This window comes from Tamandua tetradactyla, chromosome 6 (genome assembly GCF_023851605.1).
Source record: "Tamandua tetradactyla isolate mTamTet1 chromosome 6, mTamTet1.pri, whole genome shotgun sequence".
In the NCBI taxonomy this organism is placed as follows: Eukaryota; Metazoa; Chordata; class Mammalia; order Pilosa; family Myrmecophagidae; genus Tamandua; species Tamandua tetradactyla.
The window spans coordinates 74,850,692-74,872,795 of NC_135332.1; the positions used below are offsets into that span (position 1 = coordinate 74,850,692).

General features: G+C 43.9%; 1 protein-coding gene across 1 annotated transcript in view; it reads left to right on the top strand.

Moving 5' to 3' along the window:
* Window positions 1-22,104, top strand: part of FOXK2 (forkhead box K2) — an 81,966-nt gene that overhangs the window by 20,992 nt on the left and 38,870 nt on the right. The window contains exon 2 of the mRNA XM_077166303.1: window positions 21,631-21,825. Coding sequence (XP_077022418.1) covers window positions 21,631-21,825 — 195 coding nt within the window. The remainder of the gene's footprint in view (window positions 1-21,630; window positions 21,826-22,104) is intronic.

A 22,104-nucleotide genomic window follows, 5' to 3' on the forward strand; every position in this document is an offset into this window, starting at 1 on the left:
TTCCAGCAACATCTTTTTTTAGTATTTAATTTTATTAAAATTATATTTGAAATGTTTGCGATTTACCGAAAAGTTTCAAGAATAATGCAGAGGACTCCTGTATACCCTGTGCCCACATTCAACCAATTTTTAATACTTGCCACACTTGTTTTATTCTGTTTCCCCTTTATGAGCATGATTTTTTTCCTTGAACAATCTGAGCATAGCAAACATACACTTTGTCCCTTTACCACCCCTTCCTACTTGAGAGCGTGTTTTCTAAAGGATAAGGCAATTCTCCATAACTACAGCTCTGTTCTCAAGTTCAGTGGGGTTGGTGTCAGTGTGTCCTGTGGTTTTGATTGTCCCAGGGTCACCCTTTTGAGCCTTGTGCCCCTGCCCAAGGTTTGGTCCCAGGTGGCCCATCACATGTGTGGTTGGTGGACTCTAACTCCTCAGTGGCACCTGTTCTTCCACCTTTGCCTGTCTTTGCTGACCTGGACAATTTGGGGGGTTATGGGCTGACCATTTCTTGGCCTGTCTCTCCCTGTGGGAGTGTGGAGACTTCGCCGAGGGCTGCTTCAGGCTGTGGCTGTCCTTCCCCAAGGCCCTCATCTGTGTCTTAACTACTCACCTGGCCAGGGGCCTCCTCCACAGGGTGCTTGCGTGTTCCTAGGCAGCTGCCAAGCTCTTGGGTATCAGATTCTATCCCGGGGGCTGCTTGCCTTGTGAACCAGTTTGAGGTGGTGCTGTGCATTGTGCTTGCTTCTGGTGCATTGTTCCAGTAGACTCGCAGCTGACTTGGCCAAAGACATCATCCTTCAAGAGCTGACAGACTGACCTTACCATGGAGAGCTTTACAGAACTCTCCTTTTTATAAGTTATTTGGGGGGAAATAAAGGATAAGGAGATGCATGGATATGTAAGTGTGTTTGTTATTTTAAAAGAAAGGACTAGTGTAGAGCTTTTCATATGGGGCTGGGAAAAGCCAGCCAGACAGGCACAGAGTACTAACAGAAGCCTTGGTTGTTCTCAAGCTTCCCATCCTGAATAGCCTGGGAGCTGGAAGCCACCTTGCGTTTCATGCCATGGAATATTTCTGTCAGCTCTGCAGAACATCAGTACGAGGAACCCTTGAGTAAGTGGGACCCACCGTCAGCCCCATGCTCTCTTCCTGACACTTAACTTTAGGGAAAAGAGATGTATCATTTGACAATCTCTCTCTCTCTCTTTTTTTTTTGCATGGGGAGGTACCGGGAATCGAATGAAAATCTCATTTTGAAAGTGGATTTATTTGTAGGGTTTGTCCTGGTTGTAGATCAAATTTAGCATGATTACTGTGCTTTTTAATGTCCAAAACTAATGGAAATTCAGGATTTCTCTGAGGCATATGGAATTTTAAATCCTGCCACAGACTTTGCTATGCAATAGGGAAGATTCCTGGGCTTTGAAGGAGCTGGGCAGGTGGGGCCATGGTGTCAGCAAGGGGTAAGAGAGCAGCATGGGCATGGTTGCTTTGGTTTGCTTTGATATGATTCTCAGTTGGCCACAGCTTTTAAACTGATGTGAGGATTCCAGGTAGTCCAGGTTTCCCTTTTGGTTTTACTGTTTCAGGTTTACTATTTCCACTTTGCAGGTGAGGAAATTAATTGGCTGAATATTTTAAAACTTGTCTGTCCCAGTAGGAGAAACCGAGAGCTGGCATTGGTTTATTCTTAGGGTGGCAATACCTGCAGTCAGTAGTGTATTTGCCCCGACAGCTCTTTTACCCTGCTCTGGGGAGACTGCTGTGGAGGTGAGAGGATAGTGAATGTTCCTTGCTAATCCTCATTTGCAGGTGGGTGGTTAGGAAAAGAGGCAGGCTAAGCCAGTGCTACTATTTATGCATGAAAATGCACCAGATGAGTCTTACATATAATAACCATCTGAAAAGGTCAGCGAGTTTCTGTCAAGTTGCTGTCTTTAAATCTTACTCCCTTTCTTTCTACCTTATGATATTCAAAGATATATTTAAAAATATATATGGTTAGTGTCTGTTTCTTTTCTTAACTAGATGGAATTCCCTTAAGAAATGTAACAAATTAACCTAATAAGTTTTCTAAAAGAGGTAATTTGTGTTTATGGACATTTTATGAAATTACTTCCTATGAAGATAGTACTTCCAACAAGATCTGAACTTTAAAAGTAATGTAAGACTAAATTTATAGGGTATAAGCAAGCAAAATTAATTTAAAAAAAGAAAAGTGAAAGATGACCTGCTTGCCTAATTGAGCTTGTGTGTCTTGGATGGAAAGAGACTCTGGCCTTCCTCTCTGCTGACTTGGGTTTCTTTTGAACTTAAAAGGAAGTGCAAAGGTCGCCTTCTAGGGAGGAGAATTGAGACAACAACAAAAATACTGATTGATCTGCTCTGAGTAGACCAAAGTGGATTTGGTCTTTTTTAAGTAGCCATTTGATATTCCCTTAAACCAATCAGAATATATCTGGGGAAGTTCCTTAGGGAACAATCCTACACCAGGATCAGAGGGCAGGACACAAACCCTCTGGAACCCACAGGGCCAGAGGTGTTTCAGAATCAGAACGATGTGAAATTCAGAAAGTAACAAAGGCAATCACATACCCAACACCGTATAATCCCACATATTCGAATTTATGTAGCAGAACACGGATAGTCTCACAAGGTGAGGTCATTAAAGGCTACACTTAGCTTCTGCTCTGTTCTGTTCAGATTTTTGCTGCCAGACAATTTCAGGTCAGGTTTTCCGGAGCTTTAAGGATTTTGGAATTGTGGACAAGGAATTGTGGACCTGAATAAGCCACAGAACTTCCTTGAAGGCAGTTTTTGGGGGCACCTGAAAGAATTTCAGCAGGTGGTGTTCTCACTGGCTTTGGAAACAGTTCCTCTCCAGCCCATCACTCTCCTCCTGTCTGCTTCCCCCTTTCCTCCTGCTGGCAAAGGACCCTGCATGGCACACCCTCTCCTCCTCCATCCACTCTTGCTAACTTTGAGCGACTTCTCTGAATTCATGGAATTCTTTATTTGACCAATTCATCCCATTTTAACATTTCTCAAATCCACTACTACCTTTCATGCCTTAGCACTTGGCTAAGCTGATTTCTCACCTGACCTCATGCTGTTAACCTCCCACTGTATTTTCTTAGAATCACCTACACACGGGTGCACAGATGTAGGTGTAAAGCTTAAGGAAGGGGACCGCCTTGTGTAATCTGCCCCCTATTTAAGACACAGAGCCTTTTCAGCACCCCAGAAGCCTCCTGTGTGCCTCTCCCACTCATAGCTGGCTCCACCCAGCCCCAGAACCACTGTCTTGAATTTTCAACCATAGGTTAGTTCTATTTGCTTTTGAAGTTCAGGTATGTAGAATCCTATAGAATGTACTTTTGGGGGGTATAGGGTGGTGAGGGATTGGCTTTTCACTGAATATGTGAGATTCATCCATATTTTTTCTGTGTCGCAGTGGGCCATTCTCATTGAAAATGTGGAAACACCACATTTAATATCCTGCTTATAGACAGATGTGTAAGTAGTTTTATTTTGGCCTCCTATGAATAATGCTGCTCTGAATATTCTTACAGGTTTTATTTTGTTAAAAGACTTTTTTTTTTAAATTGTGAAAAATAGCATATACAAAAAGCAAGACATTTCAAAGCACACCACAACAATTTGTTATAGGACAGATTTCAGAGTTTGATATGGGTTATAGTTCCACAATTTTAGGTTTTTCCTTCTGGCTACTCCAAGACACTGGAGACTAAAAGAAATATCAAAGTAATCATTCAGTAGTCATATTCATTTGTTAAATCCTGTCTACTCTGTTATAACTCCACCTTCTCCTTTGATCTTTCTACCATCCTTAGGGGTATTTTGGGCTTTGCCCAGTCTTTTTCATGTTGGAAAGAACTGTTGATAATGTGGGATAGGGGGATGGAACCAGTTGATGTTCTCGGTTTCAGGATTTAGCTGACCTGAGAACCCATTTGGAAGGTGTAGGTTTCTGGAAAATAATCATAGTGTATAGAATGTTTGTTAACTCTCAGATAAAGCCCTAGGTGTTCTTTAGGGTTGGTAGGAATAGTTTTGATTGGGGTTTGGCAAACCATGGTAAATAGCAGTATCTAGCTGAAGCTTGCATAAGAGTAGCCTCCAGAATAACTTCTCAACTCCATTTGAACTCTCTCAGGCACTGATAACCTTATTTTGTTAAAATTACTTTCCCCTTTTCGATCAGGATGGCATTGTCAATCCCATGGTGCCAAGGCCAGCCAGGCTCATCCCTGGGAGTCATATCCCCATGTTTCCGGGGAGACTTTCACCCCTGGACGTCATGTCCTACGTAGGAGGGAGGATGTTTTTCCTTGCAGAGTTTGGCTTAGAGAAAAAGAGGTCACATCTGAGCAACAGAAGAGGTCCTCTGGAAGTAATTCTTAGGCATAACTATAGGTAAGCTAAGCTTTTCCACTACACACATAGGCTTCAGAAGAGCAAGCCTCAAGATCAAGGACTTGGCCTCCTAACTTGGGAATCCCTAATGTTTGACATTATCAGGGGTTTCCCCGGTGGTAAAGCTTAATAGTTCCATATTTTTTCTCCCATCCCTCAAGGGACTTTGCCAATACTCTGGGCATTATATTAAACTATACAGACTTATGAGCCCTTATTCCCATTCTGGGCTCCCTGTGTTTCGGTTGTTTAAATGATCTATCCCAACTGGTTGAGTTAGATTATGTGCTACAGAAAATTTAAGTTTTGGGGAAAATAAACCTCTCTTCGTTTGGTTTCATAGAGTAGTGAAGTTCTAAAATACAATGTCCTCCTTACCCCTGTATTCTGATTTACCTTAGTCCCAACCCAGTTGGCTTCATTCTTACCTCTAACTGAAGTCTGATCTCAGTTTCTTTAACAGTTGTTGTTTGTGGTAATGCTGACCTTCAGAACTTCAGAACTCCTACTCTGAGCCTTAGGTGGTACACAGATACCCAAAGTTCCAGGGATATACCAGGCTGTACACATATAGCACAGCTTCTCAAAATCTAGAAATAAAAATTTACTGCTATTGTTATATGACTGCTATAAGAACTTACAATCTAGGCCCTAATTTTAAGTACGGTATTAGTTAGGGTTCTCTAGAGAAACAGAATCAACAGGGAACACTTGAAAATATAAAATTTATGGAAGTGTCTCACGTGACCGTAGGAACGCAGAGTCCAAAATCCACAGGGCAGGCTGCAAAGCCGATGACTCTGATGGATGGCCTGGATGAACTCCACAGGAGAGGCTCACCAGCCAAAGCAGGAATGGAACCTGTCTCCTCTGAGTCCTCCTTAAAAGGCTTCCCATGATTAAATTTAGCATCACTAATTGCAGAAGACACTCCCCTTTGGCTGATTACAAATGAAATCAGCTGTGGATGTAGCTGACGTGATCATGACCTAATCCTATGAAATGTCCTCATTGCAACAGACAGGCCAGCGCTTGCCCAATCAGATAAACAGGTACCACAGCTTGGCCAAGTTGACACCTGTCCCTAACCATGACAAGTACTTTCTAGATGAGACCACACAATATTTGCTTTTTTGTTTCTGGCTTATTTTGCATCACATAATGTCCCACAGTTTCATTCACATTGTTGCATGCTTCACGACTTCATCCCTTTCTGTAGCAGCTCAGTACTCCATCATATGTATACACCACAGTTCACATTTATGCTTCTCAGTCAGTGTATCCTTCAGCCCCCTTCACGCATTTGGGCATCATGTATAATGTCCAAAGTCAACAGTCCATGTCTCACATTATCCTTACGTAGTGGTATAATCATCAGTACTCTAAATTTTAGACAGTTTTCATTGCTCCCAAGGAGAAATAACCAATAAACACAACTTCGCCAAATAGAAAACCCAAACCACTTAACCCTTGTCCTTCTCCCATCCCCTATTATTTATCCCTGATATTGCTGTGGTACTGTTGATGTTTTCCTGTTAAGAATAACCCATAGCATGCAATGATAGTTTTCCCTCTGTTGTAGTTTACTAGCTACCGAATGCAACACACCAGAGATGGATTGGCTTTTAATAAAGGGGATTTATTCTGTTAGTTCTTCAGAGGAAAGGCAGCTAACTTTCAGTTGAGATTCTTTCTTATGAGGGAAGGCACAGGGTGATCTCTGCTGGCCTTCTCTCCAGTCCTCTGGGTTCCAACAACTTTCCCTGGGGTGATTCCTTTCTGTATTTCCAAAGGCCTGGGCTGAGCTGCGATTGCTGAGATGAAGTATGCTGAGATGAAGTATGCAGAGCTGCTTGGGCCATGCTATGTTGAGTTTCTCATTTAAGCACCAGCCGGTTAAATCAAACATCATTCATTGCAGCAGGCATGCCTCCTAGCCGACTGCAGATATAATCGACAACAGATGAGATTCACATGCCATTACTCATGTCCACGGACATTAGATCTAAGCACCTTCACCTAGCCAAGTTGACACCTGAATCTTACTACCACACCCCCATACCCTGATATTATAAACTCTTTATACAAGATTCATACCTTTGAAGCGGTTCATGCAAGAACTTATTTATATTTGTAGTGTTAATCAGTGGGGTGCGTATCTCTATACAACCCCTTTCAATCATGTTTGCCTTCAATATGGCAGTATTCCTTATAGATCCACTAATGAACTGCTTTCACTTCTATCCATTCCCTTATATCTAAGTTCAACCTCATTAGTGAACCATTCCCCCATCTCTAGCTTCTGTGTATCTTTAGGTTCTCTGTATTATGTATTATAAGCCTTTGAGTTTATCTTTACCGAGGTCATAAAAGCAGAATCATACAGTATTTATCCTTTTGTGTCTGGCTTATTTCACTCAGCATATGTCCCATGTTGAGAAGAAGTGCCAAAACTAAAGGAAAGGTTAGGGGGGTATAATTAGTTGATAATCTTGGAGAGGTTAGTCCCTCTGGGTTTCAGGATTTATCTGGTGTAGGAACCTTAAAGTAAACTTTGTGCATGAAACTTTTATATAGAGTCTCAGTTTGAGCCCTAGTTGTTCTTAAGAATCAACAAGAGTGATGTTGATGGCAGTTAACACTATCTAACTGAAGCTTGCATAAGAATAGTTTCTATAATAGTCTCTCTGTCTGATCTCTGTAAGCCACGAATGCCTTATTTTATTACAGTTCTTTTCCCCCTTTTGGTCAGGAAGGTGGTGTCAGTCACACAGTGCTGGGCCAGCCTCAATAGGCCTTGCTATAGGTAGTCTTAACTTCTCCACTACAGAAATAAGTTTTGTAAGGGCAAGCCTCAATCAAAATCAAGGGCTTAGCCTATTTTCTTGTGAGTCCCCAATGGTTGAGAGGGTATCTGGGGTTTCCCAGATAGGAAGTTCAATAGATCTTTTGTTTCCCCTCAAGGGACTCTACCAATGCTTTTTTTTTTTAAAACATATTTTTTTATTTAAGAAAACAATGTACTTAGAACCACCACCAATGGATATCTTAGTTAGCTTAAGTAGGCATATTTAAGTAAAGTATCCATATAATCATTGTTAAGCCTGTGTTTATACAGTAAGTTTTAGAAACCATTTAAAATGAAGGCATCAAGGAAAAAATCTGCATATTCAGATAGCAAAGTTCTTAAATTCCAAGTATTAAAAACTAACTTAGATACCATTTGATCAACTATCAAAACTGTGAATGTTCTCAAAATATCAAGTGGAAAGTTCTTACAAATATCTGCATTGCTATAGTAAGGACCTGTGTCTCTACCAATACTTTTTAATTATCAACCCACCGTATTAGATATATCTGGGTATTACATTAAACTAAACCAGAACTACAAGACCTTATTCCTATTAAGGACTCCAAGAGTTTGGGTTATTTAAATGAGCAGTCCAGACAGGTTGATTTAGATTGTGTGTGACAGAAAATTTAGGTTCTAGACATGATAAACCTGTCTGCCATTGGTCTCAAACAGTAGGTGAAGGTCTAGAGTACATATCACCTTTTTTTTTTTTAATATTTGCCTTTTTTTTTTAATTGACAAACCAAAACAACATTCCTACACAAATATTAACATACAAGCATTCTGTATATGGTGTACAATCAGTGACTCACAGTATCATCACATGTAGTATATTCATCACTGTGATCATTTGCATCACTCCAGAAAAAGAAATAAAAAGAAAAAAAACTCATACATACCATACCCCTTGCCCCTCCCTCTCATTGACCACTAGTATTTCCATTTACCCAATATATTTTAACCTTTGTTCCCCCCATTTTTTTTCTTACCCCTTGCTAGTATTTCAGGCTACTCAATTTATTTTAACATTTGTTCACCCTATTATTTATTTATTTTTAATCCATATTTTTTACTCATCTGTCCATACCATAGATGAAAGGAGCACGAGACACAGATTGTGTATTCTGATTTACCTTAGTCCCAGCCAGAATGGCTTCATTTTTGTCTTTCTTTGAAGCCTGATCTTTTTTTTTTTGTTTGCATAGGCAGGCACCTGGAATTGAACATGGGTCTCTGACATGGCAGGCGAGAACTCTGCCTCCTGAGCCACCTTGGCCAGCCTGAAGCCTGATCTCTTTTACTTTAACTGTTATTGTATGTAGATACACTAACTTACAGGGCTGCAGCGTTCAGTCTCTGGGTCTGAGGTGTCACAGAGTTACTTAGAGTTACAGGGAAATACTAGCTGATACACATATAGCTCAGGGGCTCAGATTCTAGAAATACACTTACAACTTCAGACTAAGTGTAGTTGTTAAAAGGGTTTACAATCTAGGCTACGATTTTTCTTATAAGTATTTTCTCAAAGAGACCTTAGCATATTTGTTCTTTTCTGCCTGGCTTATTTTGCACAACACATTGTCCCACAGATAGATCATTACTCATGTATAGAAACATTACTGATTTTTATATGTTAATCCTGTATCCCGCCACTTTACTGAGTTTATTACCTCAGGTAGCTTTGTCATAGATTTCTCAGGTTTTCCAAGTTTAGGATCATGTAATCTGCAAATATGAAAGTTTTAGTTCTTTCTTTCCTTTTTGGATGCTTTTTATTTCTTTCTCCTGTCTAATTGCTCTAGTTAGGACTTCTTGTACAGTGTTAAATAATAGTAGTGACAGTAAGCATCCTTGTCTGGTTCCTGATCTTAGGGGGAAGGCTTTCAATCTCTCACTATTAAGTATGATGCTGGCTATAGGCTTTTTATATATGCTCTTTATGATATTGAGGAAGTTAAATTTTTATACAGTCTCAATTTGAGCCCTGGGTGTTTTTAAGAGTCAACAGGAGGGCGGGCCATGGTGGCTCAGCAGGCAGAGTTCTCTCCTGTCATGCCAGAGACCCAGGTTCAATTCCCAGTATGTGCCCATGCAAAAAAAAAAAAAAAAAGTCAACAGGAGTGATGTTGGTTAGCTAAGCATTGCAGTTAGCACTATCTAACTGAAGCGTCTATGAGAGGAGCCTCCAGAATAGCCTCTTGACTCATTTGTTCTCTCTTGGCCACTGATGCCTTATTTTAATATAGCTCACTTTTTCTTCCTTGTGCTTCTTTGAGTCTGCTATTGTGTATCTCTAGTATATTTCTCAATTGGTCTTTTCTATGTTTCATCTCTGTGAGATCTGCCATTTTTCTTTACGCTCTTCTAGTGTCTTCCTAATACCCTGTATTTCTTTATAAATATCCTTGAATAAATGTTCTGTATTTATAAATATTCTTGAGTAGTTGTTCCTCCAGTGTTTTTTTTTTTTTTTTAAACATGGGCAGGCACTGGGAATCGAACCCGGGTCCTCGGGCTTGGCAGGCGAGCATTCTTACCTGCTGAGCCACCGTGGCCCACCCTTCTCCAGTGTTTTGATTTAATTGTTTGGCTGGGCTATTCCTGCCTGGCTCTTCATGTGCTTTGTGATTTTCTGTTGTTTTCAGGGCATTTATTTGCAGGTTGGCTTCCTTCACTCATCTAAAGTTTTGTATTTACTTGGTTTTACCTTGAAGGTTCCCTTTTGCACTTGGTTTTTCAGTAATTCCCCACCAAACCATGGCCCAGATTTCATGTAGGGGGTACAGTTTTACTTGAGGGTATAGTAAAAGCTAGGTATGGTTGCATGGGGTATTTCAGGGGCAGAATACCTGTCCACCATGTAGGAGACCCAGGCTTGATTCCCAGCCCATGCACCCAAAAAAGTAATAATAAAAATAAATTATAATGAAAGACATGCACACACCTCAGCAATAGTAGGCCCTGAAGTCAGAAGATGACACCAAAAATATACTGGGAATGAACTCAAACTGGTGCCCACGGAAGGGAGAAAAAAATTTAAAATAAATAAAAAATGCAAATATATGAAAAATATATAAATGAAAATCAAAACATAGTAATAATGCTAATAATAAAAAATATACAGAAAAACTATATTAAAAATTAGAAATAACGGGGATAAAGAACCCGGGCAGAGGGAGTCCACCTGCCTGCTTGCACTTACCACTTCTCCTCAGCAGGCTGTGTTCCAAGGCTCCACCTCCCTCAGCTCTGTGACTCCCCACCTGCAGCCTCTGGAAAGATGGTCTGTTCAGTGGGGGACAGGGGAATCTACCAGCACCCAGGGGATCAGCCGATTGCAGTGTCTGGTGCCCAGATCTGCTGTTTGCCACCTCTGATGAAAGGGCTCTTCACTGCCCTTGGCTGGGTGACTGCTCCTGGTGCAAGGGGCACAGCTTTTCACTGTGGATGGCTAGGTATGCTTCTGGGGTCCCCATGAATGGAGCCGCCCGGGGAGACCTCTCCAGAGAGCAGCTGGGGCAGACAGGAGGAGGGACGGTCAGTGCCCTCACATCTGTACCTCCATGTCTGCTCCTGAGCCCACCACCTTGCTGTCCCTATCCTGTTCCCACACCTCTCTCTTCCCTATGAAGTGTTGAAGACCCTCTTCTATCACTTATCTCCCAGGACTGCAGTCCTGGTCATTTTTTCCCATCCCCTGTCTTGTACAGAGCAGGGGTCAATTCAGCCTACCCTACTCTGCCATCTTCCCTGAAATTCCCCCAGAATGGAGGGATGAGGGAGCTCTGGCTGCTCCACACCTTCCCTTAGAGGCCAGTGGTTGAGCCTGGTGGAGAGCCTGATTTGGTGTCATGTAACTATCCTCAAGGTGGGTAGGGGAAAGAGTAGACCCAACCGGGAGTGTCTGCTGCTGGCTACTACCAGGGGTGAGGCTGCTAGAAGCCTGGACCGGCCGTCTGAACTGGGCCATGTGGGTGGTTTGTAATCTGGTCAAGAGAAGATTGATGGGATTACTTCTCACAGGCCTAGAGTGGAAGTTTTCATTAGTCTAGAGTGCTTCTTGAGTTCTCGAAAATCACACAGGAAATTAGATTAAGATTTGTACTGTATCTTTTAAAAATTTTTATTAATAAAACCAGTCAGCATACAATATGAACATTCTTTTTTATCACATAGTTGTATATTCATCATCATAATCATTTCTTAGAACATTTGCATTAATTCAGAAAAAGAAATAAAAAGAAAACAGAAAAAAATTCACACATACCATACCCCTTACCCCTCCCTTTCATTGATCACTAGCATTTCAATCTAACTTATTTTAACATTTGTTCTCCCTATTATTTATTTAATTTTAATCCATATGTTTTACTCGTCTGTCCATAAGGTAGATAAAAGAAGCAACAGACAAAAGGTTTTCACAGTTACACAGTCACATTGCAAAAGCTATATCGTTATGCAATCATCTTCAAGAAACATGGCTACTGGAACAAAGCTCTACATTTTCAGGCAGTTCCCTCCAGCCTCTCTGTTACACCTTAGCTGAAAAGTGATATCTATTTAATGCGTAAGAATAACCTCCAGGATAACCTCTCAACTCTGGAATCTCTCAGCCATTGACACTTTATTTTGTCTCATTTCCCTCTTCTGCCTTCTGGTTGAGAAGGTGTTCTCAACCCTTGGGGCTCATTCCAGGATCTCCGTCCCACGTTGCCAGGAAGGTCCACACCCCTGGGAGTCATGTCCCACATAAAGAAGGAGAGGGCAGTTTGCTTGTCATGTTGGCTGAGAGAGGCCACATCTGAGCAACAAAAGAGGTCCTATTGGGGGTGACTCTTAGGCCTAATTTTAAGTAGACTTAGCCTATTCTTTGCGGGGTTAAGTTTGTATGAACAAACCCCAAGATTGGGGGTTCAGCCTGTTGCTTTGGTTGTTCCCACTGCTTGTGATTCTATCAAGAATTCTCCACTTGGGTAAGTTGAATTTTCCCCCTTTCTCACCATTCCCCCAAGGGGACTTTGCAAGTACTTTTTTATTCACTGTTCAAATCCTTCTGGGATTTATCAAGGCATCACTCTGAACAAACCTACAAAATCTTATGCCCTACTCAAGGTTCCATGTACTTATGGTGTTCAATTAAGGTGTCCACATAAGTTAAATTAGGAAATGTACTAGTAGAAATTTAAATTTTGTACTAAATAAATATTTTTTGCTTTGGTCTCACACATAATTTAAAGTTTTAAAATATGAATTACCATCTTTTCAATACCCTGCATTATTGACATTCCTTTGTTCTTCCTCATGCAAAACATTTTAAAATTTTGTACTGTATTTTAGAAAGCCACTCACTGAGGCCCAGAATGTCACAGTTTAGCCTCACACGTCATCAGAGTGTCACCCTCACTCCAGCTCTGAGTAGATGGGACTCACTTGCAGTGCTCTTGTGAGCTGGCTTTCCCCAGAAGGGCAGAAAAGGTAGCGCTTCCTAGTGTGTCCATTAACAGAATTTCAGTACACCTCCAGCTGTTGGAGGTGGGGGAAATGGCCTACAGAAGAGCAGAACTGTGTATTAGAACACAGGTGTTTGACCTACATGCCTGGGGTCTGGGAAAACAAGTATACCTGGCCGACAAGCCTGCAGGTGGTTCCTGTGGAAGCCAACTGCTCTTGAAGCTGCTTGGTGCCTCTCCTGCTGGAAGGCTAAATACCAGTCTCCTGGCATGGACTCTGCCACATTTCTGGTATTGTGGCTCAGTCATCTGAGCATGAGAACTGGTTCCTCATTTAGTGTCTGAGGCAATGGGGCCAGTGCAAAAGAAAGATGTAGGGCTCCTTGTCAAAATGCAGGAACGTGGTCTTTTCCTTTTCTCTGTGGTCCCCTGCTCCATCCCTGCAGTGTCTCCCTCTGCCTTCTTGAACGGAGTGGGTCATTTCATTTTGACAGGATTGAACCCTGTCGCAGACTGCTGAAAACCCTTTTGCAGTCCACCGGGAAGGGAGATGATCAAGGAGGATGTGTCCTAGAGCGGGGCCTTTCAGCCTGAGGCAGAGGAGATGCTAATTTTAGTTTCCTGGTGGTTCGGGACCAATTATTTTATAAAATGAAATGAATTACTAGAAAAGTGGAGTGATTTCCAAACTCTCCATTTCTGTACTCACTTTGTTATTGATAGTGACACGGTTCCCCCCCTCTCCGACCCCAGGCCACGACCATGCTGAGCAGCACTGTCCTAGGTCATCATGCTTTGCAGAGAACATTTTGAAAGTTTTCAGATTATTTCTTTTTCTTTTGAAATTACTTCTGACTTATAAAAACATTGTAAAACATAGTACAGAGTTAAATGCTAACTTTTCTTACCACTTGCTTTATCCTCTCTCTTTTTCCTCAGACATTTAAAAATAAGGTACATGGATGTTGCTGTTTTCCCTCTAAATGTTTCCATGTGTCTTGTACATAGGCACGGCACGGGCACTCAAACCATTTGTTTTCCTGCTGCACTAGAGCCAGGTCCACTGCCCAGTGCAGATGCCAGGGTGGTTTCCCGCTCCCCCCACAGCCAGAGGGTGGTGACACGCACTACACCTTTTAGCTGTAAGGGTTCCCCAGTCCCTCTCTCTCAAGGTGTATCCAGTTACTCTGTGTGGGTCCCCCTCGGTGTGGATTTGTCTTGTGTCTCCTTTTGCTTACAGCCTGGCAGGCTGGTTTTGGTGGGACCCAGGGTAATGCTGTGTGCTCCTCCTGCCCTGTTGGGGGGCCATGGTGGCTTTCCATGCTATGGCCAGTGTGCTGGTTTGAAATGATGTATGTACCCTAGAAAAGGGATGTTTTAATCCTAATCCCATTTTGGAAAGGCAGCTGTTTCTTCTAATCCCTATTTAGCATTGTATATTTGAAACTAATTAGATTATCTCCCTGGAGATATGGTTTACTCAAGAGTGGTTGTTAAATTGGATTAGGTGAAGGTGTGTCTCCACCCATTTAGGGTGGGTCTTGATTAGTTTCTAGAGTCCTGTAAAAGAGGAAACATTTTGGAGAAGAGGAGATTCAGAGAGAGCAGAGCAGAGTGATTTAGCCATGAGTAGCAGAGATCTTCAGCCAGCGATCTTTGGAGATGAAAAAAGAAAACGCCTCCTGGGGAGCTTCATGAAACCGGAAGCCAGGAGAGGAAGCTAGCAGATGATGCCGTATTGGCCATGTCCCCTTCCAGCTGAGAGAGAAGCCCTGACTGTGTCCGCCATGTGCCTTCTTACATGAGAGAGAAACCCTGAATGTCATCGGGCTTCTTGAACCAAGTATCTTTCTGTGGATGCCTTTGATTGGACCTTTCTATAGACTTGCTTTAATTGGGATATTTTCTCAGCCTTAGAACTCTGTAAACTAGCAACTTATTAAATTCCCCCTTTTTAAAGCCATTCGTTCTGTTTCTGTGTCTTGCATTCCAGCAGCTAGCAAAGTAGAACAGCCATAGAGAGGATACCAGTGGCTTGGTGGGTTTCTCTCTGGCACCACTGCCGAGTTACTCTTTTTTCCACATGTCTACACCCAACTAGGTAGGTTTTGTCTAGGTCACTGAATTGTATAAAATAATGAATTGCAAAGAGCTGGTTAATAGTGAGTGGGCTTCAGAGTCACTGACGTGTCTTATTTGCATTCATACTTATGCTTTTGACAGGGCAGAAGTGGAGTCTTCTCATGGGGAGTGTTTTCCAACTCAGGACTATGTTTCTGCATTACGTGTGTCACGTCAGGGTCCTGGTGGGAGCCGACCTGTCCTGCACTGCCACCCAGGAAAGTGTCCCCACTGGAGGCAGCTCTGTTCTGCCCACCTTTCAGAGCAGTGCTACCAGGGCACAGGTCTGGCAACCCCAGGTGGTGGTCTTGCTCCCTGTTGAAGGAGCTGTGTACCCTGCCATGTGCTGCTGGCCAGGAAAGAACAAGAGCTGACTTCTTCCTGACTCGCCTGCAAGTGGCTTCTGTCCTCTGGTTTCTGGCCGTGCCATCATCACGTAAGCACAGGTGTGGTGGCTGCTTGGGGTGACCTAGGGATGTTCTTTGACACCTGATTCTATATCCCCTTTTGTGGATTGAGGGACATGATGACCGGACTGCAGTTCATGAGAGCCAAGTCCATGAGGAGGTATAGAGAAGAAGCTCCTTTGAACCATGGAATGTGTAACAGGCTCTTAAAGAGCAAAGTCATCCTTGGAAGTCTTTAGAGGAATTCAGAGTCTTTAAAGGACTCAGAGTCACTCCTGGGGTCAAGGCCTGTTTTGGTTTATAAAAGTTGCTGGAATGCAATGTAACAGAAATGGAATGACTTTTAAAGGAAAATTTACTAAGTTTCAAGTTTACAGTTCTAAGACTGTGAAAATGTCCAAATTAAGGCAAAACTAAGGCATCCAGGGTAAGATACCTTGCCTGAAGAAGACCGATGACATTCAGGGTTTCTCTCTCAACTAGAAAGGCACGTGGTGATGTCTGCTGGCTTTCTCTCCAGGCTTCTTCAGTGACTTCCCGGGGCTCTCTCCAATCTGTTGGCTCTGTCAGTTCTGGTGGCTCTAAAGTTTTTTCCAAAATGGTTCCGTCTAAAACGGCTCTAGTAAGCAACCTCTCCTTGAATGGGTGGAGACACATCTCTATGGAAACCATCTAATCTAAAGTTACCACCCATAATTGGGTGGGTCACATCTCCATGGAAACAATAAAAAAGATCCCATCCAGCAATTTTGAATTGGATTAAAGGATTTGGCTATTCTGGGGTACATAACAGATTCAAACTGGCACAGCCTCTCCTGGAAAGGGGGCATTTGCTCTGCCTCTGCTCACACTTGGGGGCTAGGTGGGGTTAGGGAATGGAGTATGTTTAGTGAGCAGCTTTTTTTTTATTATTATGTTTTTATTGAGATCTCATCACATAGCGAACAGTCCATCCAAAGTAGGCTCACAGTATCTTCACACAGTTTTGTGTTCATCATCACAACCACTCTTAGAACAGTTGCATCACATTCCAGAAAAGAAATAAAAAAAAAAAAGCCCATACATCCCATATCCCTTACCCTTCTCTCTCATTAACCACCAGCATCGTAATCTACCTACTTTTTCTTACCGTTATCCACCCCCCCATGATTTATTTATTTTTTGTCATTGTTTTTTTTACTGATCTGTTCATACCTTGCATAGAGGGAGAATCAGGGACAAGGTTTTCACAATCACAGAGTCACATTGTAAAGCTATATAGTTATACAATTGTATTCAAGAACCAGCAACTTCATGTGTTTCCCTCTGGCCACTCCAATACACCATAAACTAAAACGGGATGTTTATATAATGCTTAAAATAACCTCCTGGATAACCTCTCAACTCTGTTTGAAATCTCTCAGCCACTGACACTTTATTTTGTCTCATAGTTCTCTCTTCCCCTTTTTGGTCCAGAAGGCTTTCTCAGTCCTTTGATACCAGGTCCCCGCTCATCCCAGGAGTCAGGTCCCAGTTGCCAGGGAGATTTACACCCCTGGGAGTCATGGCTCACGTGGTGGGGTGGTCAATGAGTTCACCTGCTGAGTTGGCTTAAAGAGAGGAGAGGGCAGCCTTTTAAGTACTTTTTTTGGAAACTGGCTGTAGAGACTAGTTTGGCTAAATTGGTTAGTTGGTTGAACTTTGCATAAAGAGGCATCACTCAATTTAAGTTAAAGAATTATTTAAATGTAGTTTATTTCTCTGGTTTATGGTATTAGTTAATGTTGAAATATTTGCTAAGAGCAGGATTTTGGAGTCAATAGAGCTTTCCCATGAATCTGTTACTCACAGCCTTGGACCATGCCCTTGGTTTTCAGCCAATCTCCTTGTCAGAGGACAGAAGGAAGGTAGAAAAAGAGACTGGGAGAAGGGTATTCTTAACTCTGAATCTCTGTTAAAAGTGTTAATGTTTGTGTAAGTACAGAAGGCTTTAATCAGGGCTCTTTGCAGTTAGAAAACTTCAGCTGTTACATTGTTGCCACTATCAGATATTCCTGTCCCTTGAGTTTCTAATCCTTTTTTTATGTAGGGATTCGCACTTTGGGTATTTGGTTTTTCATCTTGTGGTTTTCTTGTCTCTTTCCTCTGTTATTTATCTTATTTCTCAGGCTATTATAAACAGATTTGTGTTCTTAAACTGAGCTCAAATAAGGTATTTTTTAAGTTGATGCATGTTAGGAATTGTGATGATATGAAGTGTAAAGCATGCGCAGTGTGTGCTGATTTCTCCGAATCAGTACAGTATTTTTCAAGTACTTAAAAATCTTACCATTGACCTTGTAGGGAGGAGCTGCAGGCTCAGGGAAGAGGTTGGCTGAGGCTTTGAAAACTGCCAGAGTAGGCAGTGGAAGAATGCAGTAATATGCCAGGAAGGCAGTCTAGACCACCCTAGTGTTGTGGACAGCACCCGAGAAGAGGGCCCACCCCCAGCCTCCAAGCCCCCAGGACCCAGACGGCGCTTGTCACCTGTTCTAGTTTGCTAGCTGCCGGAATGCAACACACCAGAGACGAATTGGCTTTTAATAAAAGGGGATTTATTTTGTTGGTTCTTCAGAGGAAAGGCAGCTAACTTTCCACTGAGGTTCTTTTCTTACGTGAAAGGCACAAGATGGTCTCTGCTGGTCTTCTCTCCAGGCCCCTGGGTTCCAACAACTTTCCCCGGGGTGACTTCTCTCTGCATCTCCAAGGGCCTGAGCTGAGCTGCTAGTGCTGAGATGAGGAATGCGGAGCTGCTTAGCAGTGCTACCTTGCAATCTCCCATTTAAGCACCAGCCAATTAAGTCAAACATTGCAGCAGACACGCCTCCTAGCCCACTGCAGATGTAATTAGCAACAGATGAGGTTCACATACCATTGGCTTATGTCAGCAGCAACAGAACTAGGTATGCTCACCTGGCCAAGTTGACAACTGAATCTAACTAACACATCACCTATGGGTCCCATCTGTTTGTGTCTTCACCTTTGCAGATCATAATGCTTACTGGCTCCTTTTCTGAGCTAAATGATCAAAAATTATTCCACTATTTTTTTTTTTAATATATCTAGTTTACAAAAGTCAAGCAACAGTCATTCATGTACCTTAAAGAAGAACAAAGACACAGATTAAACTGCACAGACAACTTGGAAACAGTCTTTTTAAATTTTGTCTGAGTGTAGTTTACAGGAGGAGTGGATGGTGATGCTAAAGCAGTGCCCTTGCTATCACAGCCAGGTAGAGGCAGCCCTGGCCAGCTCAGGAGGCAGTGGCAGGAGTCTGTCACGCTGCCCATTCCTGTAGGTGTCTTTTATTTTTAGAAGCTGCCTGTTGATGTTTACTGTGTATACTAAAGGGCTTAGGGCACACAGTCCTGGCTCAGTGACTTCTTTGAAGAGGAATCACCCAGGAGCCAGAGTCCAGGTTAAGGAATGGATTGTAGCCAGGGTCACTGGAGCACTCCTCCATAGCTAATCAATTTAGGAGGATCCCTCTTAGAGGAAACAGAGCCACCTCACCTCTCGCCGGTGATGGCTGGGTGGGAAGAAAGGATGCACTCTCAGGCCGGGGGTAGGTCTGGGCCGCCATTCCTTGGAGCCTGGGACAGCTCGGTGGCAGTGCTGCCTTGACTCAAGAAACTCCGGGAGTCCTCCTCAGCATGGCCAGTGGTTCCATGCAGGAAACAGCGCTCTGGAAGCAGACTTTGAAAGCGAAGCGTGAGCTGGGGAATCACAGGGTGGCTGAGGTTGTGTTTTTGTGAGAAGTTGAACCAAGCCTTGGGGAGATGTATGCACCTGGAGGGAGAGGGGGCCAGCCTCTGGAGTCTGGCTAGGGGAGCAGTCAGAGGAGGGCCGCAGACCTGTGTTGCTTCTGGAGTACTCCCTCTCCTCAGAGATGTGGTTTGAGGACTGACAGGTATGAGCATTGCCCGTCCACCTGCATCTGGCCCAGGGATGGGCTTTCTGCAAATCCAACAGAGGGCTGGGTGGGGCTGACCACCCATGCCAGGATGCAGGGACACCGGGCTCTTCCAAACCCGGGCTGGGCCCTGGTCCCTCCCCCGTATACCCTGAGAAACACGGTTAGAGGTGAGTGGCCAGAGTCAGCTGCCCAGCGGGCAGCCTGAGGCAGGGAGCTTTTGACGATGGATTTTTACCAGACTATTGATACCAAGTTTAAAGTGTGTTCTGTTTAGTGATTCCAGTGTCTGCCAAGTTCTGGGAGAGATTCAGTGTCCTACTTCAGCGGTGATTGAAGTGCATCTGGTTTGCTTCACTTCAAATTCGATACACACGTTTGGTTCCAAATTGCTTTTATTTGGTTAAAGGGTATTGTAACAAGAGTTACAGATAATAATAATAAATAAATTACAGATCATCTTAATTCTAGGTTCACTGTTAATCCTGTCCTTGACTTTTACTTGGCCTGGTTTTTCACCTGCATGACAAGTTTTACTTTGTATGAATTCTGCCTTCAGAGTCAGCTCCATTCCTTCTTCCTCTTTTATCCCCCACTGGGGCCAGGGGGTGCTGACAGGCTGAGTTCAGAGATGAGGTCTGGACATGGCCCTGGCAGCCACTGGCTCCTGCCAAGGCCATCTCGTTGTGCTGAGCTTGCCCGGGGACAGTGCCATGTTCACGACGAGGCCGGTGGGCTGGGCATGTGCCTTGGTGTCCTACCTGATTTCTGCAGGTAAGAGCACTAGAGTCCAGGGTCAGACTGCTCTGCAGATCAGGGCAGATGTGTCTGGGGGTCATTCTCTGAAGGGCCATCCTGTGCATGTCTCTGGCCTCCACTGCTACCTGCCATCCCTGCCCTGGTGTCCCTGGGGCCTGGCCGAGGCTGGGCTCCTTTGGTGTGTCTCTGTGAGCCCTTCTCTGGCATCTTATCACGCGTGCAGGTTTCTAGAACAGTTGTTGGGGTCACGTTGCAGAATGGTACCACCCCATACTTGACCCCTGGCTCCCCCTTGTTGGCTCTGCACAGCTCTCGAGAACGTGGTATAAGCAGAACCACGTGGTGCGTGACCTCTTGGGGTTGGCTGTTTCACTGGAGACCTTCCCAGGCCACCGTGTGTCATTCACTGGGGTCCTGCCTGTTGTTCAGGAGTGACCTGAGGTGTAGGTGTTCCGCAGGGGGTTCGGCTATCCCCAGAGGAAGAATCTGGGTTTGGGTTTGGGGTTTGGAGCTATTGTGAATAAACCTGCTGTGAACATTTGCATACAGGTTTCTGGATGTGAGTGAGTACTGATGGCTATGCCTCAGTGCAGTGTGTCACTTCTTAGGAAACTGCTACACTGAGCTCCCCAAGGGGCTAGCACCAAGCTTTGGGGTCTGCACTGAGACTTTGGGGCTTTGGGTGTGAGAGCCCTTAGGAAGCTAAGGTGGGCAGGAGGAAGCCAGGCAGGGGGCATCAAAATTGCCACTACAGTGACCTTTTCTGCCCTGCGGGAGCATCAAGCCCACCATCTGTGCCCCTCGCTTGTAGATGCTGCTGGAAGTGGGGGGCCTGGGCCTGGCTGTTGCCCCTGGATGGCTCATTTGTGTGAATCTGAGCAAGGCATTGCTTATGGGTCAAACAAGACCAGACTTTTTAAGAGAATACGGACTGTTCTAAGATTTTGTTCTTTATAGGTAACTCGCATTCACTGCCTTTTTATTTCTTTAAATAGACTTGAGTTGTATCAAGGAAGTGCCATCAGAGATGAACCAGAGTGTTCTGTGTAACCGCCTCCACCCCATCCCGCCATGACCTCTGGCTCTTATTTGCTTAGGGGAAAAGGTGACAGGATGTTTTAAAAGAAAAAGAATGATTTTTCTTTCCTAAATAAGAAAACCCCTACTAAATTGTAGATGGCTTAAGACTCAGTATATTTGTGTATTTGTTTTGAAAGGATGACTGTGTCCTGGGTGGCGTTGAGTCCTTGTTTTAAGTCTGCTGTGAGACCTAAAACGTACTTGTCATTTATTTTTAAAGGAATAGCATATTAAGTATATTTTAACTGTGTTTTTTTTTAGTCTGTTATACCCTTAATTTTCCTGATCTGAATAGTGGTTTTACTTACTAGAGTTTTAAAATCATGAACTACCTGACCTGCTGTGCTTACTCTGAAGCAGTGGCCTGGGAGTGTGCGCCTGGTTTCTGCAGGCCCCTTGGAGGCCCTGCACCCTGCCCCTTGGAGGCCCTGCACCCTGCCCCTTGGAGGCCCTGCACCCTGCCCTTGGAGGCCCTGCACCCTGCCCTTGGAGGCCCTGCACCCTGCTGGGGGGTCTAGCCTTCTGTCTCCCATCTGCTGTTTCTGCCCAGTAGGAAACTATGCACTGACACCTCTTTTTATTTACAGGTGCACTTTCAGGTTTCCCAGCACAAACATCAAGATCACGTTCACCGCGCTGTCCAGTGAGAGGCGGGAGGGGCAGGAGGCGCCTGAGGCCCCGGTGCAGCCCCTGCAGCCCCAGGTCTCACCCCTGACCATCCACATTCCAGACACCATGGCCCACCTGATCAGCCCCCTGCCGTCCCCTACGGGGACCATCAGGTGCGTCAGCATTCACGCAGCTGGGGACAGTTCTTCTAGGTGTGGGGCTGTGGGCCTGCCCTTGGGGGCCGCCCCCTATCGGTCACAGGCATCCTGCCTCGGTGACCAGGACTCCACTCCTGGGGCCGATTTATATGGAGAGCAAGCTGTTTAGGACTGTGTAAAATACTATTTAGTTTCTAAAGATTCTGCTCTCAATTTCCTGGACTATAAAACACAAATCCCAAATCTAATGGAGTATACATTTCTGGATCAGAAGATTTGTGATGTTGGTCTACA